The 21,440-nt window shown below is 34.2% G+C and overlaps 2 protein-coding genes across 6 annotated transcripts in view; one reads left to right on the top strand and one right to left on the bottom strand.

Annotated features, from left to right (window-relative positions):
* Nucleotides 1–21,440, top strand: part of LOC110101209 (lysophospholipid acyltransferase LPEAT1) — a 90,793-nt gene that overhangs the window by 40,917 nt on the left and 28,436 nt on the right. The gene's annotated exons all lie outside the window — the stretch shown is intronic.
* On the bottom strand, nt 16,246–21,412 carry LOC114580160. Of its 2 annotated transcripts, none has more exons than XM_028696790.1 (2): nt 19,398–21,412; nt 16,246–18,630 (listed from the first exon to the last, which is right to left on the bottom strand). In XM_028696790.1, exon 2 carries the CDS (start codon nt 18,321–18,323, stop codon nt 17,430–17,432), a length of 894 nt encoding a protein of 297 aa, XP_028552623.1. In that variant the 5' UTR covers nt 18,324–18,630; nt 19,398–21,412; the 3' UTR covers nt 16,246–17,429. The 2 variants fall into 2 exon arrangements, 1 of the variants encoding a protein (XP_028552623.1); XR_003701466.1 differs by lacking the exon at nt 16,246–18,630 and adding an exon at nt 18,663–18,839.

The raw sequence follows: 21,440 nt of genomic DNA on the forward strand, positions 1-21,440 counted from the left end.
GACATATTCAATATGAGGCGGCCGGAAACAAACTTGGAGTCTAAGATCTGGTCGGGGCTAGCGTTGCGAGCGACTGGAGGTAAATGGTTGGTCTGACAGCGGTGTGAAGAGCTCTGGAGGTGGAGTTGAGAGCAAGCCTACTACCAGAATTGTGGGGGATCGAGTTGGGTGGCTTGATCAGAAGTCTGAATGGGCATGAGGGTCTTGCGGCTGGGAGATTTGGTGATGCATGAATGAGCCCTAGCAATCGTTGTGTATCCCTAGAGAGAATCAGTTGCACCGTGAAACAATTGCGTGAGCTGTGCGGTGCGGGAGCGAGACTGTGCATGGGCGGGGTACTCGGGTCAAATCGAGTCAAATTCGGGTTAGCAGTTTGACCCATACCTGTCTCGATTTTTTAAATAGGTCAAATTTTGAAATCCGAACCTAACTCATTTGTTAAACGGGTTGATTCAAACTCGAATTTTCCGAGTCAGGTTATCGGGTTGTGTCAATAATTGACATCCCTACTAAAACCTTTACTTTTTTTTCATATTAAAACACAATTTACTAAAACCTTCACTTGAGTTATTCTTTTGCTGTAATCAAAAGGACAAATCTTATCCTTTCCATTGAAGACAAAATGACAAGTTTATCCCCTTATTTGATTATCTAAAGAATAAAATGGAGGGACAAAAATAACAATAAACCTAACTTAAACCTAAATCTAATTTCTAACTCTATTCCCTCACACTAGTAGTCGCCTCCCACGCCCCCTCATTCGATCCCTCTCTTTGTCTCGCATGCAAACCGATCCTCTCTCCTCTCATTCTCTCTTGCTCGAACCCGAGTCTAGTTCCCACACTGCCGTCTCCAGCCCATGCCTTTGACCACCCATGCCCCCGCTCCTCCAGTCCCCCGATTTGACCCGCCGGCCACCTATTCAAGCTAGAATCCGACGCTGTCTCCCAACTCCAGCTCGCCGTTCCCGTTGCCTCCAAGGTCTCTGTCATGGGTTATCTTTCCCTCTCTCCTTCCCCTTCTATTCTTTATTTGTCTTCCAAATCTTCTTCTTCCTCTTCTAAATCTTCTTCTTTTCCCTATTTCAATCTTAACAGAGAACAAAATCTAAATAAAAAAATATGTATATGAAATCTGCTCCTTTCTTTTACTTGTACAGGGTATTCTCTACGTTTTTAATTGTGATATTATTTGTTTTCCCATTCATTATTCACTGAATAGAGCATGTTTGGATTATGACTATTTAGAATTGTTGCCAATCTATATTTTGTAAGAATTGGTTCAATTAATGTTTACATTAAATTGGTATATCTACACAAATGAAAATTTAATTCTAAACACATTCTCAATGTTTGCGTAAAATAGCATGTTGATTTGATTCAACTGAAAAAGGTTTTGACTTAAAGCACCTCTTCACCTCCTCCAATCTTTTTTTACCTTTCACTCACCACCATCTTTCTCTGTTTCTCTCTCTAAACAGAGTGAAAGAGAGTTTTCTCTCTCTAAAACTCTCCAATACTCCCCAAATCCTCATTCAAATCCTTCCTAAACCTTACCTCACTCATTTCCCTCACAAAAAAAGATCTCTCACTTTCTCTCTCTAATAAGAAAGAGTGCATTTCATCTCTCTAAATACATGTCATGCACTCCTCCAAGCTCCTCCATAAGCCTCACTTTAATCCTTAACAAAAAAATTAGCCCCTATCTTTTTCGTACTTTCTCTCTCTAGAAAGTGAGTTCTCTCATTTTCTTCCTTTAAAAAATAAATTTCAGTATATATATATACATTTTAATTTCAGTAATTTTTTTTAATATAAAAAATACATGTGGATAATTGTGTATGAATTCACTTGCAGGTTTCATTGCTTCGTCTTCAACTAGCCTCATTACACGTATTGCTATAACAATGCTAAAACCTTAGAAACCTATGACGATGCATTTGGCACGGTGATGGAAAACATATACATGATTTTCTTAGCATGGTGGGTAGAAGCTCGTTGGCGGCATTGACAATTTTGGCTTTCACTGATTCGATTTATGACATGTTGAGAGAGGCTACACAGATAAATCATGCCTACATTTGATTTATGAGATGTGGGATTCTATGTTAACAAAAGTAAAAGATATTATATACATATATGAAAGAAAGTCACATAATGAATACTCAACTTTTTGGAGCATTGTTTATACCATTCTTGAGGATAGGTGGATCAAAAGCAAAACATCTCTGCATTGTTTGGTCCAATCATTAAATTCAAGGTACATTTGTATTCATCTTTTAAATTAATTTTAAATTTCTTGATAAATAAATAAATTATTTTATATGCTATGTATTATTTCAACGTATTCAAGTAAAGAATGACTTCAAGAAGACTCTCAACGTGTCTTACCACAAAAAGATTTAGAAGTGTCAAATAGATATGCTTGAAATGATATTTCACAAATGAGGAGAGAAGAAAAATTAATATATAACTTGCAAATTTTTTTGGATATTTAAAGGATTTTGGTGATCAAGAATCTTTTGTTGATAGATGGAGAATGAATCCAAAAATGTGGTGGTGGATTCATGGAGCTTCAACACCGCTTCTTCAAACCATAGCAATAAAACTTCTTGGTCAAGTATCATTCTCTTCTTATTGTGAGAGAAATTGGAGCACATACTCATTTAATCAATCAATGAAGAGGAATAAAATAACTCCACAACGGGCTGAAGATTTAGTTTATGTGCATACAAATCTTCGTCTTCTATCAAGGAAAACCCCACTTTATATGATATGTGATAACAAGATGTGGGATGTTGTAGGAGATAGATTCGAGTGCCTTGATGATATGAGATTATTGGAGGTTGCAAATCTTTCTCTAGATGAACTAGAGTTGGAAGCAATGATATTTAATGATGATGATATTGAAGGCTAAAGACCAATCTCTGAATCTAATTCTATCATTCCCTCTATTGAGTAGTTGGACTTTCATGGTATACTAAATGATTTTTTGCTTATTTTTCTGTGGTTGTACTAGACATTTTGTACTAAACATCTTTATATTATAAGTTAAACAATTTCTCATGACTTTGATTTATTATTGCTTGCCATTTTTAATATAATGTTATATTAATTTTTATATATTATATTAAAAATTTATTATGCCGTGCCCACGTCGCACCCATGCCCTATATTTTTTTAAAATGTTGTGTCTCGTGTCCGTGTCGTGTCGTGTCCATGTCGGTGCATCATAAATGCATGGAAAATTTGTCAATCTTCTTCTTGCATTAACGGCAGCTACTATTTTATCTGCATCCATTGATCCACATTCTGATCTAATTCTTAGGAATTGGGGTGCTAAACAGCTTGAAAAGTAGAAACTGAATTTTGGCATACCCCTCTTGATTGGATTAAAGTGAATATGGATGCTTTTATACACAAATCCAATTGTACTGGAATTGGAGGTGTAATAAGAGACCATATAGGAAGATTCATCATTGCATTTGGAAAGAAGTTATTTCATTAGGACATTGCTCAACTAGAATATCTAGCTCTTAGAAATTACTTCAAGAATGGACGAAGGAAATCAGAGGCATTTGGATTGAAGGAGACAACTCCAATATTATCAATTTATTTCGAAAATCTTTTTCTTCTCCTATTCCACAGTTGGAAATAAGTATTTCATAGACTTATCATTTTTATATGGCATTAACCAAGTCATTTTTCATCATATTCCTAGGGAATGTAATAAAATTGCTAATTGTTCTACAACTTTTGATTTATTAGGTAATTTCTTATGGGATGCATTAGATAATAATATTCCTTCAACTCTTTTTGTCTTTATTGAAGGAAGAATGTGATAGAGTAGCTGTCACGACCCGGTCTGGTAAGCTCGCATAGGCGAGGCGAGAACGAAAGTCAGACGGTAAAATTTAAACATTCACATAACATAATTAAAGCATCTCCAAAATATTCCAAGTAATTTTTTTTTTCATTCTTTTCCTCTATCATTCAAAATATCAACATAAACATAAATGTTCAATACATAGATGGATATTCAAAGATCTACCTATTACAAGCTATCTTGAATCCATCTAACACAAAATGTCAAAAAAATCAAAAAGAAAAAACCTGTCATCCGTCTTTTCCCTACGATGGTAAGTAAAAAATGGTCTATCCGTCATTATCGCTTAACAGGGTTCTCCTGAAAAAGATTCCATAAATTGGGCGAGTCACAACCCAGTAGATAAAATGATATTCAATTAAATTAGAGGCAAGGTAACGAGTACAACATGTATATACTTATAAGTAAAGAAACAATCAACATGCCATGATATATCAATTAAAGTAAAATGCTTCTAAGTCAATCTATATGTTCTCTTTCTTTGCATAAGCTTGCAACCTTTTTTCATTAAACATTCATGATTTATTTGATACCTCTTGTATCTATAACATAATGACATGATATCATAGTAACATAATCTTAATCACCCGTCGCGGAAGTATCGTTTGTTTTGTACCGATCAGGTATATTTTTCAATTGGCCATTCCTTTATTATTTGTCTCCGAAGAATCCGAGTTATCATTGGCTCAAAAAAGCCCATTTACCATTTATACTCCGCATCAAACGTTCATATGCAAACATTTAATATTTATTCATAAAAGGAACTTTAACATGACATTCATGCGTATGGTCTAATGTTCTCATATGTTGCTACATGATTGCATAATTTCATAAGAAAGGAGACATTATTACATATGCATTACATATAAAAGAAGACATGCTTTACATATAAAAGGAGACATATGTCACGACCCGGCTCGGCTAGCCCGTAAACAATGGGGCGAAAACAGTCGGTTGTACGGAAGACACATATAAAACATAAACAATTTCATTAAAACTTTAATGTCATGACATAAACATCATCAAAATATATAAAAGAGCCACTAATAACATCAAATAAAAGTGTTCCAAATTATTTCTTCTAACACACATACGAAAAACTTTAAATCCACAATTACATAAACTCTAATAAACTATTTAGACTCAAACTATTGAAACTCAACAGAAAACATAAAAGTGGTCCTCTACGACGGTATGTGTACGGTCGTCGTGTAGCCATCACTTCTTAGCAGTTTCTCTTGAATAATATTTTCAACCGTGAGATGAGTTTACTCCCTCAGCAGGTAGTTCATGTCTTTCAATAAAAATTTACATAAAATCAAAATTAAAGCAACTTTTTGTATTAAAATATGAAAAGATTGTCAAACTTGCATAATTTCATATCATTACATATAAGAAATATTTTTCATAAATTTTCCTCAATGTAAAACTTTTCATTTACTTTTTTCTTAAACAACAATTTTCATAATTTGAAGAAAACATAAAGAAACCAATATTATGCATAATGTCTTTAATATCACTTGTCTCAGATGTGCGTATAATTTTGTACGGATCAGGTACACAGTTAAATTTTGGCCATTTTCTTTACCATTGCCTTTACGAGCCTCCCTTATTATTTGCTCTACGAGCTTCCTTTACCATTTGACTCATTCAAGTCTCTTTACCATTTTGGACACTCCGCATCAGCATGCACAGTCTTATATTATACTTTCTTTCATTCATATGCGTATTGAAAAACAAGTGTGAAAATCAAAACTCATTTGTTTAAAGCTTTAAAACATTTAATCTAAACATAAAAATGAAAACTCATTAATTTAATTTCATGAATAAAAGACTTGAATATACATATTGCCAAAAATGAAAATTTATAATTGGTATAACATAAAACTTTTCAACTATTTGCATTGAATAATAAAATTAAACATAATTATAAAATTTATACAAAAAAACATGAATACCTACATCAATGACTTCAAAACAGACTTCTACGACGTATGACGTCGTTCCGACATTTGTCGTTCCTCTAAACAATTAATACTTAACATTGCAAATAAGATTCAAGTCTCATTACATAATACTTAATTTATTTAAATTTAATTAGCATTTTCGGATTTATTAAAAATCCTACATTTTCAAAAATATAAATCATGAATTTTGCTCAAATCTTTATTTTAAAATTATTCCTAAATAATATTTAATAATTATCTAATTTATTTTCGGACTAATTAAATTAAGAAAATAAAAAAAATGAGATTTTCATTAAAAATCAAACTTTTTTGCTTTAAAATCATTCATAAGGTCCTTCAAAATATTTTTTCTAAAAGCACTTAATAGAATTTAGGTTTTGGTAAAAGCTCTAATTTTTTGTTTTCTAAAAATTTCTCCAAAATCTTTGATTTTACCGTTAAAATGTTCCTCTAATCATTCCTTAAAAGTTTCGTAATGATATTTCAAAAGAAAATAAAAAATGTATAAAACCCTAAAAATTTCTTTCTCAAATAACTTGAGATTTAGAAGAGGAAATAAAATTCTAAAACATATCTTCTTCTTCCCTTGATATCCTCTTCGATTTCCCCTAAAATTTTCGCCCAAAAAACGTCGCTGGATCTACCCCCATCACCCTTATGCCGTCCGCCCGTATTCCCCTCTCTCTCGGTTGTTGACCTCTAAGTATTAATCAATGAAAAAAAAAAGGGAAGAGAGAGAGCAACTCACCTCGTAGCTCGTCGAATCACTGAAATACCGCATACCTCGTATTCGTCGAGGCACCCAAATCTCCGCAAATTCTGCCAAAACCCACATCGGTTTCGGCTGATTCACGCAAAAAGGGGAAGAGGGGTTTCGGTTTGCTCATTTAGGGAGAAGAGGGGGTTTGCCAAAAGTCCCTTTTATTCTCACTTAAGTAAATTTTGGCTTTTAAATGGTTATGGGTAAAGTCATCATTTTTAATCTTCTGAATTTTATAATTGTCAAAATACACATAATTAAATATAGGTTATATATATGAAAACGATAAGAATTTTATGTAGAATTTTATAAAATTATTTCCATCAAATTTCGTTAACTTTAAAAATTTCACTTAAGTTCATGATGCATCGAAAAGCGTGCGACGACCTACAATCGTCATTTTCAGGTTTTATAATTCTCCCCTCAGAAAAATTTTGTCCTCGAAATTTAAAAGAAAATACTATAAAGTAAAGCCACACCTTAGTCAAATAAATGAGAGTGCTTCTCTCTCATTTCTGACTCATTCTTCCAGGTGGCATCCTTCTCTGAACTGTGCTTCAAAAGCACCTTAATATAAGGGATTATTCTGCTCCTCAACTGCTTAACATAATCAAGGATTTCTCTGGTTCATTTACAAAGGTCAAATCCGGTTTAATATCTACCACTTCAGTACTAATCCTCTGAGCTTCATCTGAAATATATTTCCTTAAAGAGAAAATATAAAACACATTATGCACTCCACCCATGTGTGCTGGTAGAATTAACCTATAGGCCACATTTCCAATCCTTTCTGAAATCTCAAATGGACCTACATATCTTGGACTCAGCTTTCCCATTTTGCCAAATCTCTTCACTCCATTCATTGGACTGACTTTAAGAAACACAAACTCTCCCACATCAAACTGAACTGGTCGGTGTTTGACATCATAGTATTTCTTCTATCTGTCCTGCACTGCCCTCAATCTATCTTTGATCAATCTGATCTTTTCTGTAGCATCATCAATCAGATCTGCACCAATAATCTTCATGCTCCCTATCTCAGCCTAGTTTAAAGGTGTCCTACACCTTCTCCCATACAAAGCCTCATAAGGTGCCATACTAATAATTGCTTGGAAACTGTTGTTGTAGGCAAATTCAATTATAGGTACATATGTCTCCCACTTACCACCAAAATACAGAACACATAACCTGAGAAAATCTTTTAAAGTCTGGATGATTCTTTCTGACTGCCCATCTGTTTGAGGGTGGAAAGCTATACTAAAAGTAAGTTTGATACCCATAGCTTCTTGAACTTTCCATCCCGATCTGACACTATAGACTTAGGTACCCCATGTAATCTAACAATTTGATCAACATATAAACTCGCTAATTTCTCAACTGGATCAGACTATTTGATAGGTAAAAAGTGTGCAGACTTAGTCAACCTATCAATAATCACCCATAAAGCATCACACCCTCTTCTGGATCTGGGTAAACCAATAACAAAATCCATAGCAATATCTTCCTATTTCCACTCAGGTATGGGTAAGGGCTGTAAAAATTCTCCTGGTTTCTGATGTTCAACCTTAACCATCTGACATGAAGTACATTTTGGTACCGTATCTGCCACACTTCTCTTTATTCCTGGCCACCAACACACCTCCTTTAAATCCTGATAAATTTTGTTTCTGCTTGGATGAATGGTGTAACTAGAGTAATGAGCTTCTTAAAGGATTTATTTTCTTAAGTCATCAATATCTGGTATGCATAATCTATTCTTATAACGGAGTAATCCTTCAGCATTAAGCTTAAAATCTTCAGTGTATCACACACTAACCATATCCAGTATCTTCTTAAAATCTGCATCATGTGGCAAAGCTACTCGTACCCTTTCTTAAAAGGTTGATTGTATTATAATCTGATTTAACCTTATAATTTCTGCAACATTGGGATGAACCACTGAAATCTCCAACTTCTCTAATTCCCTTATCAATTCCTGCTGCTGAGTAATCATCCAGTTTGCACTACCTGGATTCTTTCCGCTCAAAGCATCTGCAACTACATTTGCTTTACCTGGGTGATATTAAATGTTCAACTCATAATCCTTAATGAGTTCTAGCCATCTCCTCTACCTTAAATTCAGTTCCTTCTGGGTGAACATATACTTCAAACTCTAGTGGTCAGTAAAAACTTCGCACCGAACTCCGTACAAGTAATGCATCCAGATCTTTAAGGCAAAAACTACTGCAACTAACTCCAAATCGTGGGTCGGATAATTCCTTTCATGATTCTTCAATTGCCTAGAAGCATAAGCAATGACTCTTCCATTCTGCATCAATACACAACCCAACCTTTTATGTGAGGCATCACTGTAAAGCTGAAGTCCATCTGATTCTGAGGGGATAGTCAGTACTGGAGTAGTTATCAAACACTGCTTTAACCTCTGAAAAGCTTCCTCACACTGAGCTGTCCATTCAAACTTAACTACTTTCTGAGTCAATCTGGATAGTGGCATAACTATCTGTGAAAACCCTTCAACAAACCTCCTGTAGTAGCCTGCCAATCCCAAAAAGCTCCTAACCTCAATCACTGTAGCTGGTTTTGGCCAGTCTGCTATTGCTTTCACCTTATGTTGATCCATATATATCTTCCCATCAGTGATCACATGCCCCAAAAATTTCACTCTTCAGAAAAAATAAACATTTGGAGAATTTAGCATACAGTTCATTTCCTGTCAATGCATGTAACACAGCCCTTAAGTGATTTGCATGTATCTTTTCATCTGGGGAGTAGACCGATATTTCATCTATGAACACAATCACGAATAGATCCAAAAATGACTTAAAGATTTTATTCATGAGGTTCATAAACACTGCAGGAGCATTCGTCAAACTAATGGGCATCACTACAAACTCATAATACCCGTATCTGGTATTGAAAGTAGTCTTTGCAATGTCTTCCTCTCTAATCTTGAGCTGATGATACCCTGACCTCAAATCAATCTTGGAAAATAGTGAAGCACCTTCCAACTGATCAAACAAGTCTTCTATTCTTAGGAAAGGGTACTTATTCTTCACTATCAACTTGTTCAGCTCTGTGTAATCTATAAAGAGTCTTAGGCTTCCATCATTCTTTTTCACAAAAAGAATAGGAGCACCCCAATGGGAGGTATTAGGCCTGATGAAACCCTTTTCAAGCAACTCTTGTAGTTGCTCCTTCAACTCCTTAAGTTCCTTAATTGCCATTCTGTAAGGAGCCTTAGCAACAGATTCAGTTCCCGACACTAACTCAATAGAGAAATCTACTTCTCTACTAGGAGGTAATTCAGGTAGATCATTTGAAAATATTTCTGGAAATTCTTGAACAATTGGGATGTCTTTCAGTTCTCTTTCTGCCTTCTTCTCCTCCTTAACATATCTTTAACATCTGAAAAGCCTTCAGAGATGACACAATCACAGCAGTTACTCCTTTATCTCCTTGAAATTTTAATTTCTCCTCTCCTGGCATACAAAACATAACCTCCTTTTTATTATAATCTATAATCACGAAATGACAAGATAATCAATCCTTGCCTAAGATTGCATCAAACTCAGATAGAGGCAATACAGTCAGATCCGCCTTCAAGCTCTTATCACAAATCCCCAAATCCACTACATTTATGTCTAGCTTCCATATGATTTCCATTAGGCATCAAAACTGATAGTGACTTAATCATAACTGTAGGAAGCAAACTTACAGATCTAACAAACTCGTCAGAAATAAAGGAGTGTGACACTCCAGTATCAAACAGAATTCTAACAGGTCTATTGCATATAAGGATTGTCCCTAATCATAAAGAAGTACAACATTCAATTATAAAATATGTCATTTATTATTCGTTCATTTCATATTCATTCATTGATGATTCATATCATAAAAAAAAAGTTATTCATTGCAATTAATTTAATTATGCACCTGTAACCACATCAGGAGACTCCTTAGCTTATTGTTGGGACAATCCATAGACTCGAGGCTAAACATTCTGACGAGTCTGACCTTGAGAAAACACAGAAGCTGTAGACTCCACAGCTCTTGGTCTATCAGCTATCCTTTGTGTATTGTTGCCTGACCTGACCTCTGTAGCAAATCGCTATCCCAAATGAGGGTAAGACTTCACCATATGTCATGGCTGATGGCACCAAAAAATAAGTATTAGTGCCTGAGAGGCACTCTCCCTTATTCATTTGCCCATCTCAATCTTTCTGGCTCTTTCCATCAAAACAGAGTAATCTTCTTTTCCAAAAGGAATGAGTGGTTGTCTTATCATGTTCTTTAACCATTCAGGAAACTGTGGCACTTCTCTTAAGTATTTGGTATCAGGTGAGGGGCATACCTGGATAAACTCTATCTCATACTGAGAAACAGATCGATCTTCTTGAACCAATCTATTAAACTTATTCTGTATCTGTCTCCTAGCTGACATAGGCACATACCAGCCTCTGAATACCTTCACAAACTCCTCCCAGGAGACTTGGCTGCTTGGTCTTCCTTCAAAGGTCTCTTGCAACTAACTTCTCCATCACCTTTTAGCCTCGCCATCAAAAGCATAAGCAACCAATGTCACTCTCCTATCCTCTGGGCAAGATATGCCCTCCAGTATATTCTCTATCCACATCAGCCAAGTCCTCAGCCTCTATAGGTCTGTCACTTGAAAACAACGGATGCTTCATATCCTGAAATAGTTTCAGGTTCTTGTCCATAGGTCGACTTCCACTGTCGCTGCTCTGATTTTGGGAGGTCTTTATCATCTGAGTCATTGCTTCCATCATTTGGGTAAATGACTCCATAGTGTTATTATCACTATTCCTCTGGGTTCTGCTACTTCTGGCAGTTCCATCCCTTCCTTTACATTAATGCCATCAATGACATTCTGCTCAGGATCCATATTCCTGAGATAAAACACATCAATCAAAAGAAAAAATAATTCATAAAGTTACACTTCTTACACATTCTAAGACTCATTCAATCATCATATAGGCTCTTTTAATGATCATTACTAAACATTTGCTCTGATACCACTCTTGTCATGACTCGGCCTGGCTAGCTCGTAAATAACGAAGCGGGAACATTCGGTCGTACGTAAAACACATATAAAACATAAACAATTTCATTAAAGCTTTAATGTCAAGACATAAACATTATCTAAATATATGAAAGAGCCACTAATGACATCAAATAAAAGTGTTCCAAACTATTTTTTCTCACACAACTACTAAAAATTTTAAATCCACAATTACATAAACTCCAATAAATTGTTTAGACTCAAACTACTGAAACTTAACAGAAAATATAAAAAAAATCTTTCTTTTTGAGGTCCTCTACGATAGTATGTGTACGGTCGTCGTGCAGCCATCACTTCTTAATAATTTCTCCTGAAAAATATTTTCAAACGTTTACTCGCTTAGCAGGTAGTTCATGTCTTAAAATAAAAAATTACATAAAACCAAAATTAAAGCAGCTTTTCGTATTAAAACATAAAAAGATTCTCAAACTTACATAATTTCGTATCATTATATATAAGAAACATTTTTCATAATTTTTCCTCATTGTAAAACCTTTCATTTACTTTTTTCTTAAATATCAATTTTCATTATTTGAAGAAAATATAAAGAAACCAATATTATGCATAATGTCTTTAATATCACCCATCTCGGATGTGCCCATAATTTTGTACTGATCAGGTACACAGTCAAATTTTGGTCATTTCCTTTACCATTGGCTCTACGAGCCTCTTTTACCATTGGCTCTACGAGTCTCCTTTACCATTTGACTCATTCGAGTCCCTTTACCATTTTGGGCACTCCACATTAGCATGCATAATCTTATATTATACTTTCTTTCATTCATGTGCGTATTGAAAAACAAGTGTGAAAATCAAAACTCATTTGTTCAAAGCATAAAAATATTTAATCTAAACATAAAAAATGAAAACATTAATTTAATTTCATGAAATAAAAGACTTGAATATATATTATATTGCCAAAAATGAAAATTCATAATTTGTATAATATGAAATTTTTCAACTTTTTGCATTGAATAATAAAATTAAACATAATTATGAAATTTTTACAAAAAAAACATGAATACCTACATCAAGGACTTCAAAACAGACTTCTACGACGTACGACGTCGTTTCGACACTTGTCGTTCCTCTAAACAATCAATACTTAACATTGCACATAAGATCCAAGTCACATTACATAATACTTAATTTATTTAAATTTAATTAGTGTTTTTGGATTTATTAAAAATCCTATATTTTGAAAACTCTAAATCATGAATTTTGCTCAAATCTTTATTTTAAAATTATTCCTAAGCAATATTTAATATTTTTCTAATTTATTTTCGGATTAATTAAATTAAGAAAATAAAAAAAATGAAATTTTCACTAAAAATCAAAATTTTTGCTTTAAAATCATTCATAAGGTCCTTAGAAACATTTTTTTTAAAGCACTTAATAGAAATTAGGTTTTGGTATAAAAACCTTTTTTTTTTCCAAATTTTTCTCCAAAATCTTTGATTTTACCGTTAAAATGTTCCTCTAATCATTTCTTAAAAGTTTCGTAAAAAGATTTCGAAAGAAAATCAAATTTCTATAAAACCCTAGAGAATTCGTTCTCAAATAACATGAGATTTAGAAGAGGAAATAAAATTCTAAAACATACCTTCTTCTTCCCTTGATCTCCTCTTCGATTTTAAAATTTTCGCCGAAAAACGTCGCTGGAGCCACCCCCGTCGCCCCTATGCCGTTTGCCCGTTCACCCCTCTCTCTCAGTTTCGGCCGATTCAAGCGAAATGGGGGAGAGGGGTTTCGGTTTGCTCATTTAGGGAGAAGAGGGGGTTTGCCAAAAGTCCATTTTACCCTCACTTAAGTAAATTTGGGCTTTTAAATGGTTAGCTGTAAAGACATTATTTTTAATATTTCGAATTTTATAATTCCCAAAATACACATAATTAAATATAGGTTATATATATGAAAACGATCAAAATTTTACGTAGAATTTTATAAAATTATTTTCATCAAATTTTGTTAACTTCGAAAAGTTCACTTAAATTTCATTGCGACGCATCAAAAAGCGTGCAACAACCTAAATGACCTACGATCATCATTTTTTCGGTTTTACAACATATACATTACATATAAGAGGAGACATAAGGTTTGTACTTTCTACAATCATGACATGAGAGATGCATTTGCATTATGTATTCTAAAATATTCATGTAAGAACATGCTAATCCACATATGAAGGTACAAATTGCATTTAAAAGATAAACTAATCACATGAGATTATAAGAATATGATATCTTTCGGAAAGAGAAGGATTTTTCATATTTAAAAGAACTACATTTTACCTACCTCACCGCGGTGTGTGATTTGTCGATTGCCCTATCGAATTATTCCCTTTACACTTTCAATATCTAAAAGAAACATAACACAATGTGTAAATGTCACATGCCTCCACATAAACTTCTCAAACCCCTAGACTATGAGAATAAAAAACTTGCCCATACGTTCTTTTCAAACTTCCTAATTTAACTCTTTCCCAATTCAAACTTAATCTTATTTCTAATTCCTCTAATTTGGGATTTCATCAAAACCTTAACTTTTAGGATTTTGTCCATTACATAACATATGCTTAAGGAAACCTCTCATACACTTAACACTTAAGGAAAGTATAATTAAATTTCAGATTAATCTAAATTAAAATTACAAAAAATAGCATTTTGTGTAAAAACCCAAAATTTCACCTCTAAAACCCTTTCTAAATCCAATTAGAACCATAATACTTAAGGGTTTTCATAATTAGGGAAAAGCCCTAATTTTTAAAACTTGAATTTGCTCATAAAATTAAATTAACTTCCAATAGAGGCTCTCTAATGCTATTAGGAATTATTCTTACAAAGGTATTTTGAAAGAAAAAGAGAATTGAATGAAACCCTAATTTTCAAAACCGAAAATTTTTAGGAAATATCTCATTTTCATGCTTAAAGTCATCTCCTAAACCTTCCCTATCAATTTCCTAAAGAGATTTGAAGTTTTCATTAAACTCTAATTTTCTTTCTCGAAGGAACTCTAAGGGAAACCATGAAAATGCTCTTAGGAACTCACCTTACTCCCATCCAAAGTTCTCCCTTCGATACCCTCCATGAACCGCCGCCGAAAAGCCACCGCCGAAGCCGTCGTGGCCTTGAACCCGTCTCACCTCTCTCCACCTACCTCTCCCTTTCGTTCAGCCAACCGAACCAAAACACAAGGGATCGAAATATTCGGTCCCTTAAGGATTTAAGGTTTGTGGAAAAATTACACATGTGCCCTTTAAGCCTAATAGTTCCCTTAAAAGCTAGGAGGGATATTTAGACATTAGCAAAATAATTTTTATTGAAATTTTCTTCATCCATCTTTAACTTCAAATTCGTGCCAAATTAAGTATAAATTCTTTATACCATATCGATCGAAATTTTGTAGAATCTAACAAAATTAATTGTGTTGTATTCTGACGACTTCAAAATTTCGCCTAATTTAGTCGCGGCGCATTCAAATGCATGCAACGCCGATGATTGATATTTTCGGGTTTTACAATAGCTATCATTTAGGTTGTATTGTTCTTTTTCATCTATAAATCCAATTTGTAGTTTCTTCAAAAACAAGATAGATTAATTAAGTAGTTGAATAGACAATTCTTCCAAATTTGATATTGGGGACTTTGAATGACAACTACTCTTAGCTGCCTCTACATCTTTATCATCAGCATATGACAAACTAATAGCTGTTGGTTGAGACAAACTACTAAAAAGTTATAAGAAATTGTAATCATCTAGCCACTCAAAAACTACTGCACGTAATTCATTATTCCATGTTTGATTGTTAAAGCATATACAAATATTGAATAATACAATCATAAATTAAGTCACTTATTAATTAATGCTTACGCTTGTCAGTGGAGAAAACCATTGAAAAAACTCATCTCCAAAAATATTCACATTGATAGTCGATGACACTTGTTGTTGATCACCATCAATGATTTCAACTGTATTGCATAAAAAAATAAAACAAAATACAAATAACCTTCAACGAAAAAAATAATCGCAGAATAAAACCAGAGTGATGCACGACTAAGTGAAATAAGTCATGCAATTAGAGATTTGTGCCAGGATAACATCAAAAACAGCAAAATAAACTTCATAAAACATTAAGAAAAATTGAACTATTAGATTATGTGATAGCAAGAAACTAACAAGTAAAGGTTAAACAAATAAAAATAGGTGAATCAATTTAGATTAGCTAATATGGGTTGGCACAAGTCCAACATTTAATTAAGGGACTAGTCACTAGAGTTTCTAATTACTCAAATTTAAGTAGGGCTTGGCGGATTAATCAACACATATGAGATGATGCTACTATAGATGAAATGAGAAAACTAATATTTTGTTAGATGAAGAACAAGGGAAGAGTTTGATACTTAGCTCATGAATGGGAGGAATGATGTCCTTGATGAAATCTGGCAAGTTTCTCATTGGCATGCCCTCGAAATCCTTGCTCTTTGTTGAATCAATATCCTTGTTGCATTAAAAGAAGTTAGGTTTCCTTGGAAAGGTAGAATAGTGAGGGGAAAAGAAAGTTTCAGCTATATGATGATTTAGAAGTGGAGAAATCAGCTTAGGAGCTGAAGAGGTTGAATTGGTTGCCTTGGAAAGAGAGAGGGTTGATGTGGCTTGCTTTTGATGGAAAGTAGTTGGCTTGGGAAAGGGAAAAGTTAGCTTGGGAAAGAGAGAGGGCTGATGTGGCTTGTTTCGGAAGTGAAGTAATTTGTTGTGGAAAGGGAAAAGTTATCTTGGGAAAGGGAGTGGACTGATGTGGCTTGCTTGGGAAGGGAAATAGTTGGCTTGGGAAAGGAAAAAGATAGCTTAGGAAAAGGAGAAAATTAAAGTAGATGTGGATCTCCAAAGGTCACAATTAATTGAGATAAATGATCAATTAATGTGAATTAAATGCAGATTTGGGAAGCCCAAGGGGCAAGGGTGTTGGAGAGATGGTGGAGGTGGTTGGAGAGGAAGGGAAGGGGGGTGGCGCTGATTGAGGGCAGCAAATTGCTGCAGCTATGGGAGGTTATTTGGGTGGTTAGGGAAGGAGAAGAAAGAAATAGAAAGGCAAGATGATATCAACCAAGAGCTCACATGCTGTTAGGTATTTCTTTGTCTTTCTCCAAAGGACTTCACACACAATTTCAACTCACCAAGAAAAGAGGAAGCATATAACTAGAAATTTATATCAAATGTTCATCATTCATACACGAGAACAATGGACTATATATATAGGCACCAAAAACATGAAAAGACAAAAGACAAGAAAGCCCTTGATCAAACAAACACAAAAGCTCCCACTTTTTTTTTTTGAAAATTGCAAAATTGCATTAAGGAAATTAGAAAAGAGAGACTATTACAATCTAATCAAACATTGCAAATCTCATATTCCTTCTTCAAAATGTTGAACAAAGAAGAAGAAATATCAGAAGTAGTAAAAGAATCAAAACAAAAATCATTTTTCCAAAGCTATGTTACAATTCCTAGAGGTATGGTGGAAGATTACCTTATTAAAGTCATAGAGTAATGAAATTTTCTCGGAAATCTACTTCTTAGCCGGAGAACTCGTTATAGAATCGTGAAGAAACTTGATGGCATTGTAGTTATCTCCCTCAATTATTAAAACTTTGCTTTCAAACATCCAATCTTTAATGAAATCTTTCAATGTAAAAATAGCATCCAACTCAAGTTGGTTAATGTCCCAATGAAGTTTCTGCTTACCGAAGGCTAGGAGCAATCTTCCCTTGGAATCTCTGACTACCGCCAATGCTAGCTGTGTGAGAATCCAGTAAGGAAGCATCTACATTAATTTTTATCCAATCCGGTGGTAGGGGGTGCCATGAAGCTTCAGACTCTTTAAGGAGAGAGGCATCCCAGTTAACTAGCATTGGATAATTATTTGTAGCAGTGAATAAGATGTTTGCAGCAGTCATTGAAATGGGTAAAATAGAATTGGCGTGTTTGACATCTTTCCGGCAATTCCAAGAACAGAAAATAGTTGTACAATAGATCTTGACTGTATCCAAACTCACTTTAGAAAAATGTCTAAGCTGGAAAAGACAATCAGCCAAAGATGAAAAGTGGAATGTTGAAACCCAAGATCTCAATATACTAATGATATCAATGAGGAATTTGCAATGAACCACAACATGTGCATAATCTTCAACTTCAAGACAACCTCTAGCACAAAGATCACTGTTACAAAGTCTTCTAAATTTCAAAAACTCATTAGTAGGAATGGCAAACCTACTCATCCTCCACCAAAATAATTCAACTTTTGGTTTAAGTTTTAACTTTCGTAACCAATTTGCAAACTTGGAATCATCATAGTGGTTATGAGATTTAATAATTTCAGCATATGCCATGGCTGAAATAGATTTACTAGATAATTGATATAGAAGCTCCATTTGATCTTCCTCCCCTTCGTGAATAACACTATGCTGCACAATGAGATTAACCATGTTTCCATTGAAAAAACGATTGAGCTCCAGCAGATTCCAGTTACCGTCTCTGAGGAGGAAATTCTGTAGCAGCATGCCTTCTAATCCAATACAATCAGTAAGCATGGGCCATTTGTTAAAACATTTGTCCAACAACCAAATATCATTCATGACATTAATACTTTTACCATTCAAAATCTTCCATTTAACAATTGGTTTTAGGAAAGAAGCTCCATCAAGAAGGATAGACCGTGCAGCTATTGTCCACTCTTGGACCCGTCACTCCAAATAGTTGGACCATACCTTGCAGCCATGCATTTGTAAAGTAAGGAAGAAGGATTCTGAGAAAGCCTCCAAGCTAATCTAGCTCTGAGGACTGAGGGGGCCAGATTTTTGAACAGCCGAATACAAGCCCATACCATCTAAAGCTCTTGGTGTACATAACTCCTCCCAAGCAACATAGTGAAGGCCACTATTACTGAAATAAAATAAATAACACCACATAAATCTCTTACGACACATGAAAACTAAAAATATAAAGACTCAATTATGGTTGTAGATCTCATGCCTCTATGGTGATAAACCCTCCAAGCTTTGATGTCCCCATCATAGAGGTTTCCACAACATTATTAGAAGAAATTGATGGTTTTACTGTTACATTTTGTTTCTCTCCAAATTGGGAAGGGTCTAATAAAAAAAAAAAAAAAGAGTATTAGTGATATAAATGATCTTTTTCATGAGATTTTCTGTTATCACTTACGTGGTATTGTTGTTCTCTGTAATTTATCAAAATTAATATCTACAATATATAGAAAACCTTTTGTATTTATTTAAAAGCAATTTGTGCGGTCTTTCCAGCTTCTTGTCCTTATTTTTTCCTGCTAATTTCTTCTCCAAGCCATGCTTTGCCATATTTTCGGATTATTATGGTGAATCTTTGACATGTTAATGTATATTTATGCTCTTTGTACCCTTCAATACATGGAACACTTTGACTGAATTTCTATTGCTCAAAAAACCTAGAGAGGACTTATTACAAGTTTCTTATTTTGATTATATTATGTTGACATTACTGCGTTTCAGTACAAAATCAAATAGAATTTTCTTTACCGAGAAAAGTTATCTTGTTGAACAAATAATTCCTAACATTACAAATTATTTTTATCTAACAAAATAAATAAATCTTGAGAACAAAAAGATCAGAATCATATGAATAGAGGATATTAGGAATATAAGCAAACCTACCATTTATTGTTTCTTCGTCTCCTTGTGGATGTCCAACATTGCTTGATGTTTCTGTCTCTGGATATCGAAGCGCTTTATGGTTGCTCACAGCAGCATGTTTCCTCCCAATGTTTTTTCTCCACAGTATTATGCTGAATCTCTCTACAGGATAATGCAGAATCGATAGCTTGTCGTCACGCTCGTGGTCTTTGGATGTCAAAGTGCATTGTCTCACTCGTAGCAACATAGTGTTCCGTCTCATGTAGAATTATACTGGATCGATAGCCCATCTTCACGCTCGCAGTCTATGTCTGCCTCACCATGTCGTCTTGCTCACAGCAGTAGGTCATCTCGGTTACACCATTCTGTCTCTAGGGAATTATAGTAGGAAGGCGAAGCATTGGATAATAAAAAAGTAGTCTTTTTCCTAAAATACCCACAAAAGAAGTAATTCTTAGCGGCCTATTCTGTTAATTTAAAAGAAAAATTAAATCTGGGGACAAAATTAGACTTTTTTTAATTGTTGAGGAACTTAATTGGGGCAATGTGAAACTATGGGACTAAAGTGGGCATTTATTAATAGTCGGGTGCCTATTTTAAGGGTTTACTCTTTATTTATTGTTAATTTCTTTTAAGCATCCCAAGTAATGTTTCCCACTATGCCAAGAAAAGTATGTATGTCTTCATTTTACCGTGTAGATAAAGGTTTGCATATGTGGCCACCTACATAAGAAATACATGGAATAGCAAAATCTTCCTGCCATGTCAAAAAAGTCATGTGTAAGTACTTAAATATCATGGTGAATTTTTTCTTTGCACCTTTGCGTGACAATGATGACAAAATTGATGGACTATGAGTTTTGTGAGGCAATGACACAACTTTCTCTCTCCCTTTTTTTTGAAAAATTTTATTTTTTAATCTCATTTTGTTTTGTTGATTTTTTCTTTTTTGGTTCTATTTTTGCTTTTTTTTTTGTATGCTATATATAAATATCTATACACATACATTATGCATGTATATATGTGTATAAACTAGACACGTGGTATTCTGCCTGCTATCCGTCATTATCATTGCGTTCAATTGACCCGGCACAACAGTTCTTGATAATTTGGATGCTCTTGGTGCATCAGTAAATCAGCTTCTTGAAACGGGTGACATGATTTTAATTTTTGTGATGCATCTTGAATCCTATTTATATGATATGGTGACTGTTTTATGCCACTTTAATCACGTTTGAATGTACCGTTTGCAGAGCATATATTTTGGTCAAGAAACACCAAAACAATTCTTCTAAATACTCTGCACTTTGAATTCTGAAACATTTTTCCAGCTATATAATTGCAGTTCTCAGCCGTCAAATTTTTTGCTTGAGCATTAGGTAAAATGGCTACTGGTGCTTAATGTGGAACCAGAGCAAACTGCTTCATAATTCATAGTGATCCCCATCTATATTCTAGCACAAGGTATCTTTGGGCATATGTTGTGTTTGTATTATCACTGGTGTTTTGTTTTGGCTTTTGCTAAGCCAAGTTGTCTTGTGTTTGAGAGCTTTGTATAGAAGTAATAATATCAGGGCTACGACTTGTGAGCTTAGCCTTTTAGGTTAAATATTATTTGCCTCTAGAGGATAACACATGGGAATTGATTGAATTGTTGGTTTTCATTTAACTTACCATTATAAATAATGCTTTATGATGCAGAGTCTACTTTTATCTTATTTAAGGTTTGTCCGGATACTATTATGTTAAATATTTATTGCTAGCTCTTTAGCAGAGTATGCGTTTAGCTGCATTTTTCTGCAGTTTGTTTCATTAAGTAATGCTTTCTTACAATTCTCGGAGTTATGACGAAGAGTCTAGTTTTATCATATTTAAGGTTTGTTACGATACTATTTTATTGCCTCTTTATTGCTAGCTCTTAATCTCTTTGATTGCTTCAGTTTGCGAGAGCAGTTATGTGCTTAGCTGAATTTTCCTGCAATTTGTTTCATTATGTAATGTTTTCTTACAACGCTTTTTCTACTTTTAAACTCCTGTTTCAAGTGTTTTTGCTCTCTTTTGCAG

Source organism: Dendrobium catenatum, unplaced genomic scaffold, assembly GCF_001605985.2.
Source record: "Dendrobium catenatum unplaced genomic scaffold, ASM160598v2 fragScaff_scaffold_845, whole genome shotgun sequence".
NCBI classification, from domain to species: Eukaryota; Viridiplantae; Streptophyta; class Magnoliopsida; order Asparagales; family Orchidaceae; genus Dendrobium; species Dendrobium catenatum.